At 39.8% G+C, this 20,338-nt stretch overlaps 2 protein-coding genes and 1 pseudogene across 2 annotated transcripts in view; 1 reads left to right on the top strand and 2 right to left on the bottom strand.

Annotated features, from left to right (window-relative positions):
* The window catches only part of LOC110054340 (tRNA (32-2'-O)-methyltransferase regulator THADA-like), a 653,734-nt gene that overhangs the window by 48,324 nt on the left and 585,072 nt on the right, over positions 1-20,338 (top strand). Inside the window, exon 5 of the mRNA XM_089292979.1 lies at positions 16,864-16,930. Coding sequence (XP_089149105.1) covers positions 16,864-16,930 — 67 coding nt within the window. The remainder of the gene's footprint in view (positions 1-16,863; positions 16,931-20,338) is intronic.
* On the bottom strand, positions 5,408-6,263 carry LOC149110996 (uncharacterized). The gene has a single exon (XM_089292485.1). It carries the CDS (start codon positions 6,201-6,203, stop codon positions 5,727-5,729), a length of 477 nt encoding a protein of 158 aa, XP_089148611.1. The 5' UTR covers positions 6,204-6,263; the 3' UTR covers positions 5,408-5,726.
* Positions 6,459-10,510, bottom strand: LOC149110995 (uncharacterized; annotated as a pseudogene).

Below are 20,338 nucleotides of genomic sequence, written 5' to 3'. Positions count from 1 at the left end.
CGACTTCTTCTTTTTTAACTCCAAATTCATGCTGCAAGCACAATCCAGCAAGTTCAGTAAATTGCTGTTGTGATCCTTTAAAGTATCTTCAATAGTTTCTCCACTGCTGCAACACAGAATGTTGTCTGCAATTACTTCTACACCATTAAGACCTGCAAGTGCTTTGTCCTGACAATGCTGATAGTTTTTGGGTGCGCTGCTGATACCTTGTGGCATTTGTAAATACGGATACCTACCAAATGGGGTCCACAATGTTGTAAGCAAGGAGCTTTCTTTGTCTAGCTTTACTTGGTAAAAGCCATCCTTTGCATCCAAGACAGTAAATACTTAAGCTTTGGTTAGCTTTGCAAAACTTCATGGACTGTAGACATTTGGTACTTTGGCCTCTTGATAGCTTGATTTTAATCTCAAGGGTCTATGCAGACTTTTAACTTTCCAGGTTTCTGCACTGCTACCAAGCTGCTTATCCAGTCGGTCAGCTTGATTTCTTGGATGATGATCCCTTGCTTTTCCATCTCATCAATCTTTTCCTTATGCTTTGCTTTGAGTGGTACTGTGACACGCTGGGGAGTATGCTGAACTGGTCTCATGTCTGGATCAATCTCTTTGTGATCCTTCCCCGGAAGGTAACCCAGACCAGTGAACATGTCTTCAAAATCTCTCATAACTTTGTCAAATGAGAGGGGTTTGTAATTCTTACTGTTTAATGAGTGAATGAACTGGTCTGATCCTAGAGATATCCAGCCTTGCTTGATGCATGTGTTGCATCTTGAGCCACTGTTCAGCTGACTTTCAAGGTGTAAGATCCCAATGGCTCAACCACATGTCCATCGGAAAGTCTTATCTTCCCACCAGGGGGTACCAACTTGACTTCCCCACTCTGCAATATATTTAGGGGGTCGGTAGAAGACATAGTGCTTTGTGTTGCCCCGTGTCTAGTTGAGTTGTGATGATAGGAATGTACTCAGTGTAAAATGTGAGTGGTACCATGAAAGAGGATTTGCCCATGTTACTGCTAACAACTCCAACATGTTCAGCAACAAAGATACTCACTCTGACTCATCAGTGTCAGAGGCTGACTTGCCACCTTCTGCATATCCTGGCATTGCACTTGTGTGGTGTACCTTTCTTGGCTGGTGCACATGAGACACGATTCTTCTCCTGACACTTAAGGGCAAAGTGTCCTTGTCTGCCACACTTAAGACAGGTCTTGTCAGAAGCTGGACATTTGGTTCTATCATAAGGGTGATTGTTGCCACAGAACTTGCATTGCTTTGCACTTGCTTTTGTCTTGTTTACACTTTGATTCAAGTCCTCAATTGTGTCGACTTTGCTTTCTGTTTCCAGGAATCTGTTTGTCTGCTGCATGTATGGTAGTTTGTGGATCACTCACTACATCTTTAAGCTGCTCCTTGTGTTTTCTAGACAATCCACTGGCTCTCAGGGTGTCTATGCATCTTGTTAAACAAGGGACTGGGCGTTCCCTAAGTAGCCTGTCACAAGGTGCTGAATCTTGTGAATTAAAGTTTCACAGAGACTCTCAAATTCAGCTGTTGTGAGATTACACCAGCTGGTGTAATCTCACAACATACTGGTCAATAGTTTCATGCTCAGTTTGATTGGCAAATCCAAACTTGACTCTTTCAAAAAACAAATGTTAGTGAGGCATGAAATGGTTGCCTAAAGCGGTCAGAGTCTTCTCAGTGTCACTCTTATCCTCAACAATAAGAGTAGTAACTTACTACTCTCACTGTTGAGTATAAGAGTGATATAAAAGAATATTAAAGACCACTCATTACTTTCCCACACTCCAAACCCATCATGCTACATAGAACATCTTCCTGAACTTCCTTAGATTTCTTGTTAAACTCAGTGGTGGAAATGTAATATTGCCATGCTTGTCAGAACAATTTCCTATTGGTTAAAACATCGTCCTTTACATTCATGGGCTGCGGTGGTGGTATGGTATAGACTGACATGATGACAAAGAAGCTTTGTAGCCTGGTGCTTTCGAAAGCAGAGATCCAATACGGTGACTGATAAACATTGGACGCTGTGATACTGCAACAGCTGATTGGCTTTAAATGAAATCACTCACCTCACAGTCTTCTACTGTTAATGGAAGTGTTTCTTGAATTTGTTCACTTCTGGCACCATGGTTATCACTATGAAAGGTGGCAATACTCAAAGAGACTAGTAACAGGAACGACATTAAACGAAGCCACGCTTTTAATGCCTGCTCCTAGGGATTCTGGGAAAGCCCCAAAAATACCTCGTGTAACACATATGTATATCCGTCAAGATGTCTCTTAAAATAGAGTAGTCATGAAATTTGACTCTGCCCCATTAATACGGGCACCTTTTTAATATGGCCAAATTTTCATTGCCTCTTGGTGACCATGTTATCAGGGTTCCACTGTGTTTCTGATTGCATGAGTCGTTTGATTTGTGCTGAACTTTGGAAACTGATTCTACTGCTTTCAGAAAAATTACTGAGAAAATTAATGAAAGCCAACTCAGTGCTAGCAGATCAAATGCCTCTATTTTCCTCTTTGGGGGCTGTCAATGAGATTATATTCTCACTGGGTTTTACGTTTTTAAGAAGACAATTTGATGATAGTACATTTTGTGAGATAAATAGGGAGGCAGCATGGCCGAGTGGTTAGGGCGCCGGATTTGAAATCTGTAGGTCCAGGGTTCAAATCCTGTTCTGACCTCTAGCTGATGTTGTTCTCGGTAACCCTGAGTTCAACTTCTTGTCTGCGCTTGTAAATAGCCAACTGGTCTGCCTCCTGCCAGTTGGGAGTCTTAACCTAGTTATGTTTATTTGAATATTTATTTATCATTGTTTGTTTACATTGGTCCTGAAAAGCCCCAATGGAGAGTGGCCAATTAAGTATACATACACACACAAACAAATCCAAAAAGAAAAAGACCAAAAAGTTTATTGCCACCTTATGCACAAAATACAAATACATTACAGTAGAGTTATATGATGTGCAGAGTAACAGTGCAAGTTCGATTTACATTGGATCAAATAAAAATAAATGAAGAAAAAATAGAAAACATCAAGGGAAAGAAGAACAATAACAAGTCAGGCGGAACTTAAATGAAATATTTCCACTCATTATTGAAATCTTCTAGTTGTTTGTTTTTTAGAGCAATTTGCTTGAGTGAGTCAATCCTCCCTAACCTTTTTGCTGTGTCATTTATATGAACACTGGATTTGAGAATAACTAATTAAGAATGGGAAAGTCATCTACAAATGTACACAATGTTTGCTGAAAGTAGCCCCACATTGTATCTCAGGGAATTATTTTTCCAAACATTTTCCCAGTGGGAGGGGGCGACCCTCTCCTATACTCTCCCCAAATTATGCGCAGTGCGTGTCTTGCCCAGCTGCTCCGTGGCATGTTTTGCATGCACACGTTAGCCCCCTACTTTTGGATGAAATTTGTTACTCGTAAAAACAACTGACAACCCCGTGGAACTCAGTTGTTGATGTTGTTATATATCTAAACAGGCTTAGTCATTATGGCTGCAAAACATCTTGACACTACATGTACAAGTTCACTTGACATATGTAAACAGTGCCAAGCTCAGAGAGTTGAAAGTCACATGGGACAATGCACAAAATAGGGCTAAATTGAGAGATTGTTGTTGTGTTATGTCCCATTGGGACTAAGAGCTAAGTAATTAATCATTAGAGGATAAAGTAAGTAAACAGTACTCTGCTATACACTTCCTACTTAAAAATTGTAACAACTTGTCTACCTTCTCACTTGTACCAATTCAACTCCTAGATACTGACAGTTAAAAAAAAAACATTCCAACCAAATGGAATAAAACTAAGCATAAGACCACAAGTACGCATTGCAGACCTATTTTTATTTTCTGGCCAGAAATTTGATGTGCTGATTCATTTTATTAAGTGAAAGTAGCTACCCAATTAGGATCCTATTGAACTTTTTCTAAAATCTTTGGCATTTCTACAATCATGGACAAAAGTGTTGGCACACTTGAGCAAAGCAAACACTTTCTATTGGCATCCTTCCATAATTTCAAAAAACCTCTTTTTTATCGATAGCCAAACCCCCCTCTCCCCCTTTTCAATGTCGAAATACGCTCCGTGGACACTGGCACGTGGTTACAACATTGAAAAGAGGAGAGGGGGTCTCATGAAAGTATGGATGTCAAACCCAGGAAAGGGATTCCCCAGTTGATAAACAGATAACAAGATTAAACTTTTTGAAAACTTTTATTGAGAATTACAAATATGTTGTTATTTTTAACTAGCTAACAATGTAACTCGAACTTGAAAAACTGAACAGAGTCTGAAATTATAATTTTCCACAAAATGTTTGAAAAACTCAACACAACTCTTTATATTATAATTTTTTATAATAAAAAGAAAGTTACATGCCCGCTTGTGATTGGAACTCTGTGTGGCCATATACATATACACTATATGTAATAAGGGAGATAGCAAGAGAAAATTGGATTCCATTTTGAAACAAACGTTAAAGAAAAACTGGAACAGCTGTACAACTTTCTGTCTGGTAGAATTTTCAACTCTGTAGCATATGTTTTCTATGGGACACTCTGCACCATTTGTTAGTCCATCAGCCACACCAAAATCAGTTGTCAAGTCATATTTTGCCTAAATTGCTACTGATACCAATGAAAATAGCCTCATTGTCTTTGTTGAATCATCTGGGATTTTATCTTTTACTTTTCGTTTGAGATCATCCGAAATATCTCCAATTATAATGTTCACAGCCTTCGTCTGAGCTTTAGCAGTTTTAGAGTGAGTATATCTACAGGACATTGTTGTGAGCATCTACTGATGCATTTTCAGTAAATAACTGTGTTGTGTTCATTGGATTATTATCATTTTCTGGTGTTACATTCAAAAGTCTTTGTTTCAAAATGGCTATATCATCTTCAGAGTGTTTTCCCTCTCTCAAGGGATTAAGTAGCTGTGCAAATTGTTTGTCGTCATCTTTTAGCTGGAGAAGATCTCCAACAGTGATCAAACGTATTGTACCGAAATGTTAGGGTACACTAAACTCACACGGCTTATACATGACAAATCCAGGTTTATTTCTTCACTCGCCTATTGCTTTTACACCTCGTTCACGTAGTTAAAAAACCTCGTGCTCACTACGTTTTTCCGAAAGCTCCGATTACAAGATTCTCCGATTACAACTGTCAATCTTACGCTTTCGCAATGTCATGTCCAATTCAACATAGTCACGCAATTTCTGGTCACGCTCCCCTAAAAAGTGTTTGACAATGTTTACCACACTGAAAATCTTTAAGTGTCAATCATTGTCCCTAAAGATGTCCTTAATATGAGATGCTGCGTTCACAGCTGCTCGTCTTCTTTCTCTTATCAGCTCTGTTCTCTCTGGGTTAGTGCCTTGTGTTGGCTCGTCTTCCATGCTTCTAATCTCCAAAGGGCACACATACTGTATTGGCCTCTCCAATTGCTTCCCCTTTCGTAGTAGAATCACACCTCTTGCCATGCCATCTGCTCCTCTCACAATTCGAATCACCTTCCCCTTCTTCCAGCATCCTCAGTTTTTCTCTTCTCCTAGAATGAGCACTATTTCTCCAACTTTTGGTGGCTGCGTGTCAAGTTGCTTCACTCAATGACTCTCCATGAGACTATGAAGGTATTCCCTTTGCCACCAAGTCCATGCATGTTGCTTAGCATTATGAAGTCATCTGTGGAATCTGGTTAGCTCTTCATCTTCAACCTCGATGTCTTCCAGAATGTACGTACCTTGACCCCACATGACAAGGTTTGGTGTTAAAACTTGATCCTCCCCACTTTCACTTTCAACGTACGTCAGTGGACGATTGTTCATGTACCTCTCTATGTCCATGACTACTGCCTCGAGCTGCTCAAATGCAAGATTCGCTTTCCCCAATGTTTTGTACAAGGTCTTCTTGACATCTTTGAGGAGTCTCTCGTACATACCTCCCCACCATGGCGATTTGGGTAAGTTGAACTTCCACTGTATTTCTTGAGCAGCAAGGAAATCTTGCAACTGCTCACTTCTGCGTATCTTCCAGATCCAATCTGCAGTCGTCTTGAATACGGCTGCGTTGTCTGATACTATCTGTTGTGGCCTCGTCTTCCGAGTGATAAACGCGTTCAGTTTCCTTTGGAATTCTTCAGCCGTCTGGGACTTCATTACTTCAAGGTGCACTGCTCGTAGAACTGCACAAGTGAATATGACTATGTTTGCCTTGCCTTCTTCATTCTTGCTCTTTTTGTAGACGAGCAGTCCGGTGAAATCAATCCCCGTGTGCTGAAAGGGTCTGCTTACTTTGGTGCGGAATCTTGGTAGTGGGGCGGTGGCTACACCCTGAAACGGCTTTGCAGCAAACACCTTGCAAACATTGCAGTCATGTATCGTTCTCTTAACCAAGGATCTCAGTTTTGGAATTCACCACTGTTCCCTTATTGCTGCCATACTGCTGGCGGTTCCCAGGTGCATCATCTGTTCATGTACATGTCTGACAAGCTTCTGTATGAACAGGCCCTTTTCAAGGTAAATAGGTCTGTAATTCTGTATCCTGCCAACACACTCAGGGATGTTCGTCTTCTCATCCTTGACAAGTTTCCACCCTGGTTTCTCTAAATCCTTCGGGGTCTTCTCCTGCTCTCTTCTCACCCAGTGATCCCTGGCCTCCATGATTTCTTCCGTACTCAAGGGCCCATGTTGTCTTTTCTCCTTACGCAATTTGGCTGAGCTGTTGTCTACAAATCTTAAAACCCATGCGGTTATTCTGAGAGTGTTCCAGTACGGTTTCCGTTCTAGCAAGTTATCCCACTTGTCTGGTTTTCTCTCCGCAGAGAAAAGTGTGATCCCTTTATTGGGATGCTCTTCTTCTTGAGCCTTACTACTGCATGTCAATTTTGGTTGTTCTGGCCAGTCGTCTTCGTTGGGCAACCACTGCAGTCCTGTATACCACTCGCGGCATTCCATCTTATTAAGGGAGGCTCCTCTGCTTCCTAAATCAGCCAAGTTCATCTCAGAAGGGTAGTACTTCCATTGAATGCCAACTTCTCCTGATACCTGAACAATCTTCCTGACTCTGTTGGTGACGAAGACTTTCCATGACTTCCCTGGGTTCAAGATCCAGTACAGCACGACCATGCTATCCATCCAAATTGTAACTGATCTTATTGGCCATCCCTTCAGTGCTTGGCAAAGATTTTTTGCAAGGTTTGCGACTGCTGCAGTGGAGCAGGCCAAGTTGCTGGCATCAGCAAACTGATGGATGTCAACTGCTTCGACGGTTGTACTCTCTCGTATCAGGCTTCTAGGAATCTTCACATCTTGTAGTTGCATTGTCCACTTGTTCCAGTCCTTGGGCAAGGATGGTGAAACTTCTGCATTCCAGCTCTTACGTTTGTCGCATGCATCCCTGTATAGGTGTTTCCCTTGCACCATAGTTGCAGATATGATTCCTAGCGGGTCATAGACTTTTCCCAGCTGACTAAGTATGGTCCTCTTTGTCAGTGGAGTTTCTTCACATGATTTCGGCACCTGAATCACCAGCGTATCTTCTCTCTTGTCCCAGCTGTGTCCCAGTATCTTTCCTGGATTAGGTATGTTCTCACTTTCAAGAGTAATGACGTTAGACTCCCATTTATTAACTGGAAACTTTGCATCTCCCAAGATCTGAGTGGCTTCTTCCTTGAACTTTTCCAAGCTTTCTACGTCGTGTCTGTCTTCATCAGACTGTCTACATACGTGTTCTCTTTAAGCACCTTGACAGTCTCACCCAGTTCCTCTGGTTGGCAATCATAGTGGTATTGTAATGTAGCGGCTAGCATGAAAGGACTAGCTTCAGCTCCAAATGGCACCCTTGTGAATCGGAAATGTTCCTCTTTTCCATTAACATCGAACAAGAACCAAAAAGCATCTCTATCCTCTTCCTTTAAGCTGATTTGGAGGAATGCCTTTTCAATGTCTCCCAGTAACAGGTATGGTGACATATGTGCCCTTATGAGGATGTCCCACAGGAGAGGTTGCAAGGGAGGGCCTGTATGCATACAATCGTTCACACTGTTCACTAGGTGATGAGGTTTACAGCTGGCGTCAAAAACCATTCTCACTTTGGTGGTTGTGGCGTTAACTCTCACCACAGGCTTATGAGGCATATAGGAAATTCGCTCTCCGCTTGGCAGTTCTGGGACCCTTTCTATGATTCCATCCCCTAGTTGATCCACAACGATCTTCTCATATTCTTGGTTTAGTTTCTGATTTGGGATCAACTTCTTGTTAACGTGTTGAAGTCTCTTCCGGCTTGCTTGTTCGTTTGTGCTTGCCAGAGTGCTGCCTGGAATCCAAGGTACTCTCACTTCGTATCTTCCATCTTCTTGTCTCGTTATGTCATCCTTAAACTCTTTAGGACATCGAGTTGATCGTTCTTTCCTCGGTCTTGTATTCCTAGCACATCTAAGGTGTATAATCTCTCATAATCATTCATCTCTCTCATGAACATGCACTGGTCAGTGATGTGATCATCGCCTCCATGAATAACCCAGCCCAAGGTTGTGCCTTCCACAGCAGGCTCTCCTGGCTTTCCTTTGTAAATTTTCTCGGTCTTGATTTTGCAGTAGGTGTTGTCTCCTAGAATGACATCAATCTTGTATTTGTCACCAGGTTTCACATAGAACTTTTTATCTCGAGCATCTTCATATTTGAGTTTCAGATCATTCATGTTTGGCCATCTCAGGGTTGCGAATTCTGGCATTTTGCTTCCAGTGACTTCAATTCTCTCTCTTGTTTTCCCATCCAAAGAATCCATGACAATACGGAAGACTGGCATGGACTGTTGTTTTGTCCCGTTCAGCGCGATCATTTGACGAGTTTCATGATGGTTAGGGGTTAACTTAAGCTGTTTAGCTGCTTCACTGGATATGAAGTTTCACCCCGAACCCGTGTCCAAGTAGGCCCACAAGGTAAGACCTTGTATCTTCACCGGGATGATTGCTGGAAGTGCCAGTTCTTTGGCCGCTGGAGTGAACACAGAGAGTACAGTGGAATTCTCCTTGTCACAGATGCTGGTGTGATGCCTTCCATTACACTTGTAGCAACTATGACTTCGACACTTGACTACTGGGTGTCCAGGTTTTCCACAGTTGTAACATAATTGATTATCGAAAAAGAACTTCCTGCGAGTCTCCAAGGTGCTGAAGGTCATACAACTGTTGCCCCAGTGATCCTTCTTGCAATACATGCACACAGGCATTCCTTTACTTCTTTGTGAATTGACCGAGTCCTTTCCTCCGCCTTCCTTTGTAAACCAGTGCTTCTCGTTTTTGTCATGATCCCCCAGAGATTTGTACGGATCGGCAGGTGGTTTGCGAGAATCCCCAGGTCGCTCTTCTGTTTTGTGTCTTTTCAGCCACTTCTTCAAGCCATCGATGAATGCCTCCATGCCCCACTCGTCCCAGTTGTCATCTGTACGCACAAGATCCGGTTTTACATGTGGGAGTTTGTTTAGGGTTGACATGATGAAACCCTGCAGCATGTCAGCTTCCCCAAGCGATAGCAAGGCATCAAAATTTTTGCTTACTTTTTTGTAGAACTCTTGTATCTTTGCGTAGTTGGTTCCTCTCACCACGGGAAGGTTTTCGATTTCGTCCATGTGAGCGTTTATCACAAGTTTATTCTGGCCATATTCGCTCTGTAGCCTCTCCCACGCTACTTTGTATCCCATCTCTCCAGGCTTTAAGTTTGCGATGCTTTCTCTGACCTAAGGGCTCACCATTTCTAAGAGGTATCCGAATTTTTCCTCTGTGCTAATCGGCTTATTGTGAACTTGTGTTATGAACATGTTTGAAAACCGCACCCAGTCTGTCGGCGTTCCTTTGAAGGATGTGATCTTCAACTTTGGAAGTTTCGCTGTGGTTGAGCGGGCGTTTCTCTCAAGTTCCAACTTTTTGTGGGTTATTTCCAATTCAGCCTTGAGTTTTTCCTCCCATATTCGGCGTTCATGTTCTTCCTGTCTTATATGAAGCTCGGCAGCTCGCCGCTCTTCTTCTTGCTGTTGCTCTTGCTTCGATTCCGATCGCCATTGTTCAATTTCCTCATCGATTTCCTCCTGTCTGTTCTTGAGGGTTTTCGACAGCCTTTCTTTGTCTGCAATTAAGGTAGCATACCTTGATTTAATGTCCTTTTTCCATTGTCTGACTGATGGAGAAGAAGCGCTGCCATCTATTTTTAATTCCTCAAAAAAAAATTAAATTAAAAAAAAAAAATTTTAATTCCTCAGTGTGTGAAAGAAGATCTGACAATTTGTCAATGATTTTCTCTGCTCTTCTAGTAACAATTTCCATTTCTGTGTAATCCTTGAGTTGAATTAAATCGTCTACTTCTTCTAGAAAGTACTTGAGCTTGTTAATCTCTTTCTCTATCTCGCTTTCCAGACGTTGTTCGTCCTCGTGAGGACCTTGTGCTGCGGTTCCTTCGTGGTCGCTCATGTTTACTTTTGTCTCAATTCCTTCAATCACTCGTCGTAATAACTGTGGCCTCCCGCAGTATCCTCACTCACATAATCCTGGTCCCAGCACCACAAATGTACCGAAATGTTAGGGTACACTAAACTCACACAGCTTATACACGACAAATCCGGGTTTATTTCTTCACTGGCCTATGGCTTTTACACCTTGTTCATGTAGTTCAAAAACCTCATGTTCGCTACGTTTTTCCAAAAGCTCCGATTACAACTGTCAATCTTACGCTTTCACAATGTCACGTCCGATTAAACATAGTCATGCAATTTCTGGTCAGTATTCCATCAAATGGCTCCTTGGTTCCCATTATTTGTTTTAATTGTAAATTCAAAAACTTGAACATACCACTTCCAAACATAGAATCCCATTTACATACATACATACTTTGTTGTTACCTCCCCAATGGGGCTTTTCAGGAATGATTACTTAAATTACTAAGTTACTAATAACTACACAATCAAAATTAATCAAATTTAAAAAACATTTACAACATTATCTAAACTTTGTAGTCGCGAAAAATACTAAAAATAAATGAAGTTTAGGGAGTATTTACAAAATTGTCTAAAAGCTTATTCTTTAAGATACGTTTAAAAACTTGAACTGAACAGCTTGATTTTAAAAAGGGGTCTAAATTGTTCCAAAGTCCAATAGTTCTGTAATAAAATGTTCTTTGTCCTGAGGCTGTTTTAAAAAAAGGTATATCAAGCAGTCAAAATGAGCAAGGCATGTCAAATTTTTTCACTATGCCCAAACCATTTTGGTGCAGCACTACCCATTTACATGACCAAAAACTTACAATTTTTCTCCAGTTCCAATTTTTCATTGGCACCCCTAATTTCCATCTTTTTTTTTCCGAGATGGCAGAGAGACAACAAGCAATCATTCTACATTGTGCATTAAGCTTAAAATATCCCTTACATCAAAATGTTAATTGTCGCCTTTGATTAAGTGAGGAAACTTATTGAGATCCCCAAGGAAAACTCAGAAGAAAAAGACAGAAGGAAAAAAGATTGTAGATGAGACTGAGTAATCAGACTGGTTTGAAATGGCAAACACACAATTTGATGAACAGCAGTTGTAGGCGAATTTCCAAGTTATCAAAGATAAATTTTAGCTCATTTTGAACGAGGTTGAGGTTGAAATAACGTGACCAGATACCACAATGCTGTTAGTGCTAAGTGCCCACAACTCTATTAAGACTTCTTTGGCCACATCGGGCCAGTAAGTAAGTAAAAGCTTTATTAATGTGTCAATGTATTTAGTTTTCACAACTAATTGGGGACACAACAAAAAAAAATTAAAATTATATACAAATAAGGAATAATAATAAAAATGTATATACAATTAAAATATGTAGCATGTATAAATTGTACAATAAAACAATGGGTATATGGGAGGTAGTCTCTAAGAACTGCAAAGGTTACAGCAGCTGTTGTTGTTTAAGAGCATGCGTCACCTGTGCATGCATACAGCACATGGAATTTTACAGAAGTTGTTGTCGTGAAAAGTTAGCACGGATTCCATGATTTCTAGGGCGATGAAATCACATACAAACGAACACACCATTCGAGGTAGACCAACACTAAAGGATGTTAAGCGTTTTCGGAACGGGTTGGTCTGCAAGCCTTACGAGAGATCAGTTTACGAGTGCACATTTTGAGTGAATTTATCAAGAATCATGTTATACCAAAGGAACCATCAACCGGGGCTAGCAACTCTTCAACTTGATAAAATGCATCTTCAGAAGCGTCATCGTATTTTTAGACGTGATCGTGAATCAAGCAGAATCCCAGCACGAACTCAAGAACGTCTGAGCAACAAGAGCAGAAAGGTTAGAGAATTTGTTTAGGAATGTATCTGTTCGAGTACACCTAAGTAAAACGCTCTGAGAAACTTCGTTAAGTATAATAAAGATAAAATCTCGAACTAAACGATATTCTCTCGTTATTTTCTTGTAACAGAGTTATGTGTCTTTATAAGAGTAACTCGTGTAGCGAATTATTGTACATTTAAACTGAAAGAAACTAATGTATGTTGACCTCAGCAAAACAATTCTTGGCTTGCACTGTCACGCAATCCTGACGCAATAAAAAATTTATTCAAAAACCATTTAATGGATAAAATCAAGAAATTGTGATGTTATAGGAGATTAATAAAGATGACACTCCTGTAATTTTTAAGTCTGTGCATTTTCCCAAGCTCAAATATTCGTCACAATATTTTGCACAAATTTACAGATACCAGTATGGAGCCGCCATGTTGGTGTACCTCCGCAGTACGCCAACATTGCGGCCGGAAAATAGTGTAAACATCTGGAACTTACTTTGGCTATCTAGGTGACTGATTAACTGTACTGAACAAACAAGCATTTACATAAGCACTTTTCTTAAAACTTTAACTTCTGAATGGGCTAAAAATCACGAGATAAGTATATGATTTTGACAAATGTGTTCGTAGGTCTATGTAAAGCACCGCCATAACTATGAAATTCAAAATGTCTCGCTCACTTGAGAAATGCAAATGCCAATGACAAAGGCTAAGGAAAATAGACTGAAATGTTTATAGGCTGATATAAAGGCCTTGACTCATTTCACGTCCTAAAGACCTGCAAACTAGTAATAAGCTATTAATCGATTCCAAGAAATGCAATCAAAAGCAGAATAGCTTAAGCACATCAATTTAATTGAATTTCGTTCAACTTCAAATGCAGAACATTTAGGTCAATTGCAATATAGCTAGTGCTTCTCAGTATAACGACTGCCTGGGTACACCCAGCAAAGCGTCTAGTTTCCTAATGTTTTTAAAAGATTCAATATTTGAGGAGCCTTTCAATTTGTTATCTAGTAATACTTAGTACTTCACGGTTTTTCAGGTTTGTCTTTCTGCGAACAAGAAATTTTTTGGGCCTCTTAGACCACCATTTTTGGGGCATTTACGCATGTGCCAGCGATGAATTTGGGAGGCAGTACCTCTCTCCACCCAGGAATATAAATGGGTACCAGTGAATTGTTGGGGAAACATAACAAACTGTGGGGGAGTGACCTGCGATGGACTAGCATCCGGTCCAGGGGGAGTAGAAATACTCCTAGCTGCTGCGGGGAGGTGCGGTGGCCTCATGGTTAGTGCGCTCGTCTCCGGATCGAGCGGTCCGGTTTCGAGCCCTGGCCGGGGACATTGTGTTGTGTTCTTGGGCAACACACTTTACTCTCACGGTGCCTCTCTCCACCCAGGTGTATAAATGGGTACCGGCGAACTTAATGCTGGGGGTAACCCTGCGATGGACTAGCATCCCATCCAGGGGGGAGTAGAAATACTCCTAGTCGCTTCGTGCTACAGAAACCGGGATAAGCTCCGGCCTGATGGGCCACTTGGCTCGCATGCAGACTTTACCTTTACCTTCATGCTACAGAAACCGGGATAAGCTTCGGCAGCTTTGAGCCATTCGGCTCCAAGGCTTCACACAGGGATGAGTTTAATACAAAAAGGCCTGGAATGGCACAGGAGAGCATGTACATGAATGTAAATCTTAGCAGCACCCCCAAAATTCGGGGTACTGGTGCCACACTTCATTTGGGACCACTATATTTACACGTGAAAATTTGGAGTGCTGTGTCCAAAAATGGTCAGTGTGGTGCCAAAAATATGCTGTGCTGTACACCCTTTTAGGGCCTGGAAATGGGGTAAGAGATTCCATTAATAAATACAAGCTCTAATTTCTTTATTTGCATCCTTACAGTATTTATTCTGTCACTGTCCAGTGCACAATATTCAAAACCTCTATTGGCAGGCATCTTATAGACAGAATGCAATGTGTTACCTTTTATGTTGAATACTGCTTTGTCAGTAGGGGCTATTTTCACAACTTTCACTTTATTGTTATCACATGATTGAATGTAACAAATGATCAAATAACTCTCTTTGTTTTTCAGTCAAAGAGCAAACAAGTGCATAATCGTCATCAGACATGCGCTTTATACGAAGTTCCTCGTCATCAATAGTTCCAGGGAAAATACCTAAATATATTGTCAACAGGTCATATTGGCTTCTCCTTGACAGTGCAATCCTGCTTATTGATGTGCTCTGCAGTTGGAGTGACATTGTCAAAGTTTTCAAATTCAGCATTGTTAATATCATCCATTGCTAAATACATGTATCTAGTATTTCTGAACGGTACTCATATTGGCATCTGTTGTAGCGCCTGTTGACGCCTGTTGTTCAAACCATTCTCAGTATGTTTGACAGTCTTTTATCAAATCAGTGCTTTTCTTTCACCATGGTATGTAAAGCATACAAAGCTGTTCTCTAAAATGGTTTTCTGGGTCCTTATCTTTATGGTATCTTACAGACCAGACTATGTTAGTTTTTTTTTCTTTTTGCTAGTTTCATACTTCCTTTTAGTTTACAAGTATTCATTTGGCTCACACAGTAATTATAAGCAGCAAAGGGTCATCGTCAATGTTGTCTTCAAAATTAGTTTCTGGCAGAAAATCATCAATGCCTAGCAATGATGGCTCATTACTAGCACTATTGCTAAGTATGTTTAACACAGTTAAAACATACAACAAAGTTTGCCAAGCATAACGTCTCTAATTGTTTTGGTCTTCTTTGATAAATAATGTTTAATGTTATTGTAAGATTCTATGTCCATTGAGTTTTGGTAGGCAACTCTTTGAGCTTATCTAAGTTCTTTAACAAGAATGTCCTTTCATTTAGAGGTGAGGTGCTGATAAATTGAAAATCCTAAGAAGATCTTCTCAATGGCATTTGTAATCCGAAATACATAGGTTCTTGAGCACTTACTTCAACTGCATTTAGAAATTTGTTCCCAATGTGCCTAGCTCTGTTTGTGATATATAAGACAGTATGATTGTTTCACATGCATAAGGATCTAGCACATGTTGCATGTCCATATTTGAATGCCAGGTTTTAAGTAAATTAGTGTTAACAGCTGTTTGTTTATTTCTGGAGATTTTTTTTAATAGTTGGGATGACATTTTCACTTTTAATAATCAAGTTGCACACATATAATTGTAAAATGTGATACTTTGCAATTATTAATTGTAAAATGCTTCTAATGCATACTTATTTTGGGCTGCGGAAACAACTTTCACACAAGGCAATATAGAGTATGGGCTTTCAGAAAATTTTAGGTTTGACTTCCAAACCAGTGGGCTTTTGATGGTATCGAAATTAGCTAAAATCAGTCCTTTTGCTCATGGGCTTTGAGTGAGGTACTTGAATCAGCCTAACATGTTACAACACTTAAAGCTTTTCCTAATCAAATTAATGTTTTGGAAACAGCAAGACATGCACTATGAGCTTCCCCCTAAGTATATTGATAGATATCATCTTGTTGATCTGTATAAGCGAAAGGAAAATGCCTAATGTTCCACCATTTTCGGTGGTAGCTGGAAGCTAAAATGGTGATTTTCAAACTTTCCTTGATTTCGAAGAAACTAAAGCAGTCCAGTACCTTTGAATGGTATTTTTTGAAAACAACTTACTATAGAGGATATTTGGGCAAAACATGAAGAAATCCAAAATTTTAGGACTACCATCTCATTCTCGATATCTAGAGAAACTGGCTCTTGAGATATTTAAATACAATGCCAGGCCCATGTGAGTTCTGGATACAGAAGTCATGCTGAGGTGTGATGTTGAAATGAACTGAGTTTAGTCAACTGTTTCTGTTTTTGACCCAATGAAAGCCTTGTTGCTGAACTTGTTGAGGTGGATTTGACACAATTTACTGGCCAGGTGATTTGTTTCAGTGCCAATGTTTCTCATTCTTAGATCTGTTTAGACGTGGGACAGTGGTGATAATTAATTTATGGGTGCAGTACACTAGCACATTTGACCAAACAAAATGTTCAAGTGCCATTTTGGACTTCAGTATTAGGAAAAACGCAAATTGATTTCTGACACTCACACTCTTTATTATGGGACACTGATCTTGGCAAAATACAACTTTCTATGAAGTTTTTACAAAAAATGTGCAGTGTATTAATGTCAATGATTGACATTACCCCAGAGTGGAACCAATGACTAACAGAGCAAAACAAATAGTAATTCATCACAGTAGCCTCAAATCACCTTAAAGTTTATCATCCACTTTCTGAGGTCAGTGACTTGATTTTTCTGGGTTCCTTTCTATTTGAAGGTACTTGTGTTGTAGAATTGACTTAATGTACTAAAACATTAGTCAAAGAGGACCTTTTGTCACCCATTTTGACCAATGTATGTTGCCAAACCTTCAGCTTGAACTGTTTTTAAAACTGATTATTTAATGTCAATGTCCTTATTATCTGAATTATTTGCAGGGTGGAGATGTATGGATCAGGTGCAGTGTTGATATGATATCTGATTTGTTGGACTGTTTTACACTTGGTAAGCACAGACACACAGTGATATGTCAACACAGACATAAATCCCTTGCTCACTTACTCACTTACTACATGTACAGTATTGTGCAAAATTGATCCAAGCAAAATGCATGATTTTCATTTTTGTTCTCTTGAACTTTTCAGTGAAGATTCACTTGAAAGTTTGCGAGGAATTTCACAGCATGTTGAGCAATAATTTACTGGAAGAAGAGGGAAATATCAATGAATTTTCAGTACCTTTTAAGTCAAGGAAAATTCAGAAACACTAACAATATTTCACCAGCCAATACAAGAAATTTCTCTACGCACTGAATGACAGCTCAACAGTGTTTGCGTGCAAAGTTCTCTCTGTGACTGATATGAAGTAACTCTTTTTATTTATTTATTTATTCATTTATTTAAACAATTTGCCAAAGGCAGGCGAGACATAAAGAACATTTTGTCCCCTACAAGGTGTGTCACCCTTAACCAGCCCACAAATTTTAACTTACACGAGATAAATTTCAATGCATGTAATTCAGGGCTTGAAAAAAATTGAAATTCCAGATTGCCCTTTGGACAAGGAACTAATTGGCAGATGATTTGCTGGGCACTTGCTCATCATGCAAGTGAGAATGAAAAGTACTTTGCCCGCCTGAAAGAAATTTACCACTTGTCCTAAACTTTTTTTGAGCCCTGTAATTGTTTGCAAATGCATGCTGGAGTACATGGTTTGCAGTCATCAATCACCAGTTAGAGGTTAACATACAATTGTTATCTGTGACAATGTTCAGATAATCTATAAAATTTGCAAAAGGTTTTCAGCCAGGATCACTATGCATAATGTACTCACTGGATTGTGAAGACAGTAAGCTCAGTTTATTTCATAAGCAAAGTAAAAACTGCTAATTAAAAGCCAAATGTCAGATGAAAGTCTCAAAAATTAATTGATAGATAGATAGATAACCTTTATTTTAAAACAATGAGTATTAAAGCTACATGAGCTTGTGGGGTTGTTTGCACTTTCAACGAAAACATTTTCTTCTGACCAAGGTTACACTCAGTGACATCTGTAATCTCATACAATGTAAGCTTCATGGACAAAGGTTTCTGCAGACTTCTCTGAACATGGAGGTTTCATATTCTTTAAAGGAGAAGGTCACTCCAAAAAACATATATTTTTGTTAACACTAATAAAAACTCCTGTACTAAGTTTAGCCACTCACTAAAGTCCAGGTTTTCCTTATGAAATTCGTCTCCAGAGTTCAAACATCGTTGCCGCCATTTTGAACAGAACTCAGCAGCTAGGCTGTGTTTTTGTGATGTCATTCCATCCGAGAGATTTTGTGCAGATGGCTTCCAGCAAGCCTCTTAACTACCATTCTGGGTTATGGTTGTTCTCGAGCCATATTATTCTGAGCCAAATATGCTCCAAACTCCAAAATGATAGCATTGAAGATAGTGAAGTGGATAATTGATTGGAAAAAAAAACAGATTTTACTGACCTTGTGAAGGATACCAGTCAGTTGCAGGTTTTTCCTTCCCGCCAATTTTGAGTTGTACATAATGGGATTACATAAACATGGCCTGGCTGCTGAGAGAATTTCAAAATGGTGGCCTCTGAAGTCGCTTCTTTCGAGAGGAATTTCTTCAGGATAGTGGTCACTTCAGAGGCTAAAACTTCAGTGAGTGGAAAAGCTGATAGTTTACTTGCTATAGGTCAAGACAAAAAAGTAAGCTTTTTGGAGTGACCTTCTCCTTTAATGGCATTGAAACCCAGAATTTTGTTCATACCAAACTCTCACAAAACCATCTGGCTATACATTTATTGCATCCTAGCTCCCTCACATTTTATTTGTTAACCCATTGACTCCTGGGGTTTTTTGCCAAAAATGCATTATTTTTTTGGACATTTTGGCGTTTTTCAGCCTGGACATGTGCCAAATTACCTCCAATCTACCCAAAAAACCATTTGCAACATAACAGCCTGCCTGCCTTTTCAGTAGCATGACATTTTACGCCATTCTCACTCAGGCATGTGCAGAAATCAAAGAAGAAGAGAAAGTGACCTAAATCTTTCAGGCTTTTGGTTTTTTTTGAATTTTTTTTCCGCCTTTCCTTTTTTCTCAGAAAAAGTCATTTTCTGAGTATAGGTATGACATTGACCTTCACTCCTTCGCTCACTCCTTCCTTCTATCCTGTGATTCCTGTTAACTTTCTAGCCACTCTGCTGACCAGTACATAAAGCGGTGGCTGTTGGTTGCCCCCAAGTCGGAAAAGATTTAGTCACCGAGTGATTTGTTTCTGTGGCAATGTTTCTTATTCGTGGATCATTTCTGCATGGTCGACGGGGTACGTTTTTTAGCTTGAAGTTCTCACTGTTAAACCAGTTCAATGCTGTTCAATGGAAGTAGCACCGCTTCCGATGATTTTTCATCGGAAAGCAAATGCTGTGGTTTGGTAAATGTTTTATTTAAGCATTGGAAAGGCAAAGGCTGTGTTTCGGTAAACTTTTTTTATATACCCGCTAATAAGAAAAAAAAAGTAAAAAAAAGAGTTGAGCGTGGTAGAAATCCAACTCACAACCTCTTGCTTGCTCTGCAGTCACCTCCTCCACTGTGCCACATCGACATCTGAAGAAATCCGTTGAAACATACATTTTTTATTATATTGCTTTCTACAAAAATGCTGGGTCGTTAGAACAGCAGGCAAAAGAGTCATGCGAAAGTCCTATGAGTCGATGACTTATCGTTCAAATGCTTTGTTGACGAGCTCGTTCAAGTGGAGCTGAATTACTGTCTTTCTGGTAATGTTTCTCACTCGTGCTGATTCATGGATCACAAGTTTGATCTGCAGCGCAAGTTCGATTTGAAATCAGAAGTATGATTTCTGACCAAAATTGCACGACATGAAGTTCAATTATTGTTATTAATTAGAGTGGTTTTCAATTGAGATCCATTTTGAAATTGCACAATTTTATCGCCTTAAATTTGGTATATTGTTCCAGTAGCTGGTTTGTTAAAAAAAGCGGAACCGGAAACACCTTTATGTCTCATTTAGTATGCAAAACTATGTCGTGACGAAGACTCATTTGAGCATGACAAAGAAACAAGCAGTTCTAAAGTCAGAACGAAAATAGTCTACTTCAGGTATAAAAGTTCAATTCTCGTCACCTGAATCAATGATGGAAGGCCTTCCTTTCTTCTGTGGTTGAAGCTGAGACTTTTCATTGTCTTTGGAGAAGGAATTTGAAGCTTCATCCTGTGTAATTCTGTGATGGATTTCTTTTGAGTTGTGAAACTCCCTTGAGTGCAGGATGCCCAGTGGATACAGTACGTTTTTTTCTTTTAACTACTGTTTAATGGCATGATTTTAAGGGAGTCCAGCTCGTTATCATCTCGGTGTAGGTCTCAATACTCAGGACCTTGTCAAG

Source organism: Orbicella faveolata, unplaced genomic scaffold, assembly GCF_042242905.1.
Source record: "Orbicella faveolata isolate gen_17 unplaced genomic scaffold, um_ofav_v1 contig_24, whole genome shotgun sequence".
NCBI lineage: Eukaryota > Metazoa > Cnidaria > Anthozoa > Scleractinia > Merulinidae > Orbicella > Orbicella faveolata.
The sequence above is the reverse complement of the archived record's forward strand: the minus strand, read 5'-3'. Positions and strand labels throughout refer to the sequence as shown.

Bases quoted from the DNA above. Each gene is read 5' to 3' on its own strand.
- LOC149110996 (XM_089292485.1), bottom strand. From the start codon at position 6,203: ATGAAGTCCCAGACGGCTGAAGAATTCCAAAGGAAACTGAACGCGTTT.